This window comes from Ursus maritimus, unplaced genomic scaffold, assembly GCF_017311325.1.
Source record: "Ursus maritimus isolate PB19 unplaced genomic scaffold, ASM1731132v1 scaffold_5, whole genome shotgun sequence".
Taxonomy (NCBI): domain Eukaryota; kingdom Metazoa; phylum Chordata; class Mammalia; order Carnivora; family Ursidae; genus Ursus; species Ursus maritimus.
In genome coordinates, this window is record NW_024426663.1 from 30625805 (window position 1) to 30633086 (window position 7282).

General features: G+C 45.1%; 1 protein-coding gene across 1 annotated transcript in view; it reads right to left on the reverse strand.

The window, feature by feature from the left end:
* Nucleotides 1-3533, reverse strand: part of IQGAP2 (IQ motif containing GTPase activating protein 2) — a 242384-nt gene extending 238851 nt beyond the window's left edge. The window contains exon 1 of the mRNA XM_040622170.1: nucleotides 3265-3533. Coding sequence (XP_040478104.1) covers nucleotides 3265-3364 — 100 coding nt within the window. The 5' untranslated portion in view covers nucleotides 3365-3533. The remainder of the gene's footprint in view (nucleotides 1-3264) is intronic.
* Nucleotides 3534-7282: the final 3749 nt, after the last annotated feature.

Here is a 7282-nt window from a genome sequence, read left to right on the forward strand (position 1 = left end):
GAGCCCTTACAAGTCTGAATCAGGGAGAAGAAAGAAAAACGTAGTGATGCTTTGCAAGGGCAGAATCTGGCAAAAGAACGAGCAGGATGAAGTAGAGCATGGTACGGGGGAAGAAGAAGGAAGCCAACACACAGCAGCCGACTCATGTCAGCCACTCACTTCAGATGGTGGAGGTGGAAACGTCTCAGCGCCAGAAAGTCCCCTGATACGCCACTTTACATAAAGGCAAGTTTGTTTAATTAAAGAGGAAAAAAAGTGGAAGCATCCCACTTTTCTAGCATTATACTAAGGAGCTGCTTTTCAATCTCCACGTATATTTAGAAGACAAGTTTAATGTAACAGACTCAATTAGAAGGCTAGGACGTAGAACAGAAGGGCACTATTAATGCAAGCATATGCTGTTTGTTAGGGAGTATGAATTAACACATGATTCAGGACAGTCAATTTTTAAACTATGCCAAAAACTCAGCTCTCAAACAGATCCTACCATGCAAATGGAGATATTTTGACAATACAGTCATGGATCAAGAATACATTTCAAGTGGATTGTTGGGCTCATGCAATTTAGGCTAGTTATCATGATCAAGAAGTTTGTTTTTGAGAAGGACGTGCCAATCACCATCATTTCACACACTGAGGGTTGTGGGAGACCAAGAAATCACATCACACCACATACGGTGCCAATATCAAACAGCAGCACGTGAACGAAGTCGGGCTCTTTTGTTTCGGAGAAGTCCTACACATCCATAAAGTGTTACTGCGAACATTTTCTCCCATAACTGCAACAGCCCTCAGATAGATGGATGAATACAAATTACTTCCTTTTGTCTAAGACTAAAATGTTTGTTTAAATGCTTTGTTCAAGGTCCCAGAGCTAAATCACAGACCTGGTTTGTATTTAAAACCAACTCTTGGCTCGTGTTTAGTTTTTATCAAACTTTTGGAGGTACCCTATTCTCTTAGAGCAAACATATTTTTATTCTTTTCTGTCAACAGTCCAGGGAGCAGTAGGAGGAAGTGGAATGGCTGATGTGGGAAGGGAGTTGAGTTGGCAAGAGGGGGTGAAGCCAACGTCAAGTCTGCAAGCTGCAGAGAATGTATACAAACCCTGATTTTGTAAACTTCTTGAGAAGGGTATAAAATACCCTGGGAACGGCCCTCTTGTGGGAAAGAATTTACCCCACTTGGGCAACAAAGCTGAAAATATTTTGGTTTTGGCTTGTCGTGTGCTTTTTGTTCTAACACGCAGTACAAGGTCCTAAGTTTAGAAAAGAGGATATTCTATGAGCACAAATGAATGACACCAAGGTTTTCAAGATCTTATGCTTCTTTAGTCCAAAACTGAAAAGCTTTCTACAACAGCCAGAACAGCAACCACGTTAAATAGAATTCATGCTCTTCTGCTTCGGACTTAAATTAATAACTGATCTCCCTCCGGCAGTTCTTTCTTGGCTGGGGACCGGACCACGGTACTGTACGTAAACTACACCACATGTTTACTGCACATCAGAGGAGACAGCCAAAGCGTGTGTCAGCCACCAGCTCCTTAGAGGATTTGAATACAATTTCAGAATTAAGTCACTGTTTCTACTCCAGACATGAGAACCTCGCTAGCATTTGTGCCGCACAAGTGTCCACGATGATGAAGCCAAGTGAGGATGGAAACTTCCTATTGGTCCACTAGGTGCAAAATGCTGACAGAGAATTATGGAGATGCAGAGTCCTCAGATGCCTTCCAAATGCCTTGTAATTAAATCCAATCAATACAACAACAACAGAATGTGTTTCTTTTGGTATGTGGCAAAGTCCCTAACTAATGGCTAAACAGTTCCAGTGACGGTGGGGGCAGAGAAGGGACGGAGAGGGGTGGGTGAAAGGACTCTGTGCCCCTCAGAGTTTACAATCTGACAGAATGCATATTTAATGCCAGATACATGTTGGAAAACTCCTTTGGAAAAAGTACAATTAATTACAGGACAGAGAACAGGAAAGCCAAGGGGAAGAGCAAAGATTATTCAGTAACGGGACTAATCAGGGCCAGTTTTCTAGAAGTCAGGTGTGAAAAAGAGGAAAGTTCAGCTGGGAAACAAAGGTACAGAAGTCACTGAAGAAGAATAAATGAAGCGCACACGGAGCTCAAGATGCAGTCTTTTTTTTTTTTTTAAGATTTTATTTATTTATTCGACAGAGATAGAGACAGCCAGCGAGAGAGGGAACACAAACAGGGGGAGTGGGAGAGGAAGAAGCAGGCTCATAGCAGAGGAGCCTGATGTGGGGCTCTATCCCATAACGCCGGGATCACGCCCTGAGCCGAAGGCAGACGCTCAACCTCTGTGCCACCCAGGCGCCCCTCAAGATGCAGTCTTATGCTTTGTCTTCTGCCCCATTCCTTCGCCTTCAGAGTCTCCCCTCTGCCCCTCCCCAATCTCGCAAAGGTCTCTGCATTTCTTGCGAGGAACGGGGACCCTATCCAGGACGCTTTGCAGCGGCTTCTAAGCAGTGCAGTTGAAAGGAGTACGTTTGTTTGATGACAGCGAAAAGACCACATGATAGCTCATGCTGCAAGAGCAGGGCAGAGTTTCACTGTTGATAAAAGCTCTTTTAACAAAGCTAACCCTGCACATCTAATAACACACATAATTACAAGGGAATCAGAGAGAGTTCATTGGGCCTCAGTTGTTAAAGCAGTGACATGAATTACTGTAATTACTATGAAATACCCAAGCCAAGTTCCTTATTTTGCCAGTTCACCAGTGCTCAATCAACAAGGACTTGCTTTCCCTTGGAACATACTCAGCATTGCATCCGTGGGAGCTAGGGATGGAGAGTAAGCCAACAGTCTTAGATCTGCTCTTCAAAGTCCGTGCTTCCCATTCCCTCTCCGAGTCCACCGCCCGCTGCCATCCCGACGCCTCCCCTAGTCAGAGAGCCCCGGGCACCACTACGCACGTTTCTGCCCTCCCAGGGGGATTCCTCTGCCGTGGTCTTGAGCAGCTCCAGACCCTCCCCCTACCCAGCTTCCCTTCCCTGCTGCCATCATGCTGGAAAGAATAAGAGATATCTAGATGATGATGAAGGGCAGAAAGAAGAAGTCCAGAAAGAAAACAAAGGCGGCTGTGACTGCCAGCGTGGAGAGGCCAGCCTACAGGGCTGAGTGAGGAGAGGTACCGGTAAAGGGGCTGGTGGGAGCTGCTGGTGAGGCTCTGGCTCCTTCCCATCCAACCCCTTCCACCCCCCCCCCCAGCCCCCGCCCCGAGGGCTCACATGGCAGTTTCTCCTGGCACTGGTTTTGCTGCACTGAGCCCACAGTGATCCTGTGACGTTCTACAGATGTGGAAACAGAGACTTGGAAGCGCTGAATCATTTGTCCAGGATCACGGCTGACACGTGGGAAGCAGTCTAGCAGCAGCCCGGACTTACTGGCCCATCGCCCTCAGGAGACGCAAACCTGCCTTTCTCAGCCCTCTCCCGGCCCCTGCACACTCCTAGGTTCCCCACACCGTGTAGTCATGACTTGTATCATAAAAAATCGCCCTCAGGGCAGAAGAGAGTGAAACACATGGAAAAAACAGGGCATGAAGAGAAGTGCCCGGGGCACAGGTTCAAGGCCAATAAGCATGAGTTGTCTAATTTCAGTCTCACTTTCAGAAATCTCCACTGTACATTTTAGTCCCCAGCTCATCTGTGGTGCAGTATTTGAAACAGGAGTCCCCAGCTCCGGACTCAGTAAGGCTGGCATTGCAAGCAGCCGTGTCCCGGGTACCGCACGGGCTGCACGGGTCTGCGCACCGCCCGCCCTGGGTTTCCCGGTGTGCAGGTCCCAGCTGCTGACTCCGCTTAGCTCACGCTTGGCTGCGCGTATGCAGGCAGCCTAGCTGCAGAACCAGCCGGGACGTGTCGTTCCTGGGAAGCATTTGATTCGAGGCACTTGACCCACTTATCCCATAAGTGGGAGAGCTCATTCCATCTGTTTTTATACATCTTTTTTCAGAGATGGGCTGGTTTGATGTTGGAAGCTCCAAGTCTGTTCTTCATTCAAGATATTCGAAACTCCTGGAAGGTAGATGTACTCCAGTTTGGTAGATAAAACTAAGCAAGCTCGTTGTCTACACACTCCAGCACACAACCCAAAAGGTCTTCGTTCTAAAGAAGTTCTTGGTGCAAGCATATCTGTTATGAAGTATCTTTATCCTCCCAAGTAGACAGCAAACCCCATGCTCTTCCGTTCACAGCTCTGTCCCTCTGTATATATAAAAGGGGACAACGTTTAACTTTAAGGTTTATATATCTACCATAACCTCTGCTTCTACCCATTTTATGGTCAGATAACTACATTTTTTAAGATTTTATTTATTTATTTGAGGGAGTGAGAGAGAGCAGAAGCAGGGGAGCAGCAGAGGGAGAGGGAGAAGCAGACTCCCCTCCGAGCAGGGAACCCAGTGTGAGGCTGGATCCCAGGACCCTGGGATCATGACTTGAGCTGAAGGCAGACACTTAACCAACCGAGCCATCCAGGCGCCCCAGACAGCTATTATACTGAAATGAGGTTCTATAATGAGGATTTAAAACTCTGGAAATTATTAACTTGATTATATTTTCTCATTATAAACTGTGGAACTGCCATTGTACAGCCTCTTCCAGAAAAAGTTTTCAACCAGAACATGGTTTATTTAAGCTTTCAATACATCTCTTTAGATCGAAGCAGAATATTCTATTGTTAGACGATTATAAGCTTAGAAAAAAAAAAAAAAGAAGTGGGGAGAGGTTCTGGCTGAGAGTAGTGACTCAGTAAGTGAGGAGACAGGTTCACACACACCCAATGTTTAACCTCTTCAGTCCATATGAAGGTAGCATGAGTGGCCAGGCGTGCTCTCAGACCTGTCCTGTGGCTCTAAAAATACGTGCAGTTTACTCTGCGTGAGTAAGGACTCACATTCCTTCCCCTCCCCATTCCACACACACAGCACGCACACAACTTACCTTTGCATTACTGGAGCTATTCGGGGGGATAAGTCAATCCACAGGCCTGCATGAGGACCAAGACTATTAATGTTATAACCTAGTTTTACTGGAGTACTCTTTTCTTTTAAGGAAATGAGATCAGGCTATTGGAAGTTAAGAAAGAGCTCTTGTAATAAATCATACCATACGTTTTTATATTAATTGGAAGGGTGGGAAGAAGAGAATTATAACATCCCCTACAGAAAATGTGAGAGGTGGAGTAGATCACCAAAGAGGGCCCTATAGCCCAACCCCTTTTTATAGCTCCCTTAACCTTCCCCACCAGTTTAAACAACCTTGTGTTCATGTCTGAGGTGCAGGGGCTCAGATCACACGGGTGGGAATTCCACTACCTCATCTATGAGTGACCCAGCTTTGGGTCCCAGTTTTTGGCCAGTTCCTCTCTTTTCCCATGGCAATTCCCTAGCCATGGGAATTTTCGACTCCCCACTTTGTGGGTAGAACAGCTTCTTCTGATTCCTAGAGATAATACAGGGAGAGCTGAGTGCCATTTCCCCACTCCTCCTAGGCCCGAACTTCATTCCCCATGTGCCGTCCGCACCAGCTCCTACTCAACGCTCAGGCTTTGAACGCCCTCTTGATTTACGGCACAGGGGTTTCTCATGCTTGTTTTCTTAAAGCAGAATTGCTTTCCCTTTGATAGCTATTACATGTCCGATGCAAGAGGGATGCTTGTCTGCAACAGGTCCACCAAGTTAACCAGAACGAGGGAAGTAACAGATAATAACAACACTTTGCAAGCTGAAAACACAGAAGCGCAAAAGGTAGTGACTGAATGGCAAAGGGTACCCGGCTTGTTAACAGATGCAGTAGAAACCACCCCACACGTGCCTGAATCTGAAGTACTAGCTTTGTAAAAACAAAGAAAGAAAGAAACAAACAACAGCATTGTTAGAGGTATGCCTTCTCTTCCCAGCATGCTCACTTTCTCACCAGGCTCCTCATCTCTTCTTTCTCCTTTCCTTCCTTTTCTCCTAGTCCATGATTTAGACACGATCTCTTCAAAAGTAGGAAGGATAAGGAGTTAATTTCTGTATCTTTCCAAGAAGTCATTCAAGTTCGATGGACAAGGTCTATGAAGGAATGTTATTTACACAAAGGGCAGAAGAATCCATGGAGTCCAAGCTAAAGATGGTGATGATGATCAGAGATAAATAAAAAACCCAACATGCTAACTACTGTTTAGCATTTATAGTTGTGCTAGACATTCTCCTAAACCCTTTACATAATTAATTTAATCCTCACAAAATCTGTAAGGTAGCTACCATGATTTCCACTTACCAAATAAGGAAACCAAGGCACAGAGCCCCCATGACATTGAGCAGGCATCCGTGGAGCTCGGAATGGCACTAGCGCAGTCTGGCTCAATGACCCAGCTCTTCACCATTGGGCTATGTTGCCTCAAAGAGCGTTCTCGTTATAAGACAATAATGAGTGGCACGCCCTCAAGCACCGTCTTCCTAGTTGGCCTAGAGTTCCTCTGCAGGTCAAGTAAATGAATACAGAGTCAGGATGCAGTGAGAGGAGACTCAGGTAACATGATTAAATTCTGGTATTTCTGAGTCAAGAGATCACACATAGAAATAAATATTTTATCTTTCAAAATAGCTACCCAAGAAGTTCTATGTTCATTCCAACTTGGCTGCCATTACAGAGCACATTTTTAGATGTCTCTTTTGGAACGCCCTTCAACTCAATTATGCATTTCTTTTAAATGTCCTGAAACTTGGTCCTTAAAGATGGGATCAGATGTTTGCAAACACCCAGTAGTCAACCCGAGCCAAGCCTAGAAAATTAAGTGGCAAACTGAACATTACTTTAGATTTTTTCCCTTTCCTGGATGATAAAATGATCTTCATGGCAATTCCAAAAGAAAGTAACAAAACCTCTCAACTACAGAAGTTGAAGGAGGTTGCTTATTCAAATGTGTAAGAGCTCGTTTGTTGTTTACTCTCCAAACAATGATCGTATGTAACAGGTGGCAAAGTTCCCTGGGTTTCTTTTCCATTTTGAGATGACAATGAGAATCTCTTAGTCACTACAGGCAAATAGTCAAACACTGAGTTTATGAATTAGGCTTTGACACAAAACAGACTGGATTCTAATCCCAGTTCTGAGCTTCACTGACTTCTAAGCCTCAACTTCTTCATTTGGGGTATTATCTAATTATTCAGGTTACAGGCCAGAAAGAAATGGTAAAAGGACTTTTACCAGGGTAAAAGGAAAAAGTTTAATGAAAGCAACCATTTACAAAGGCATG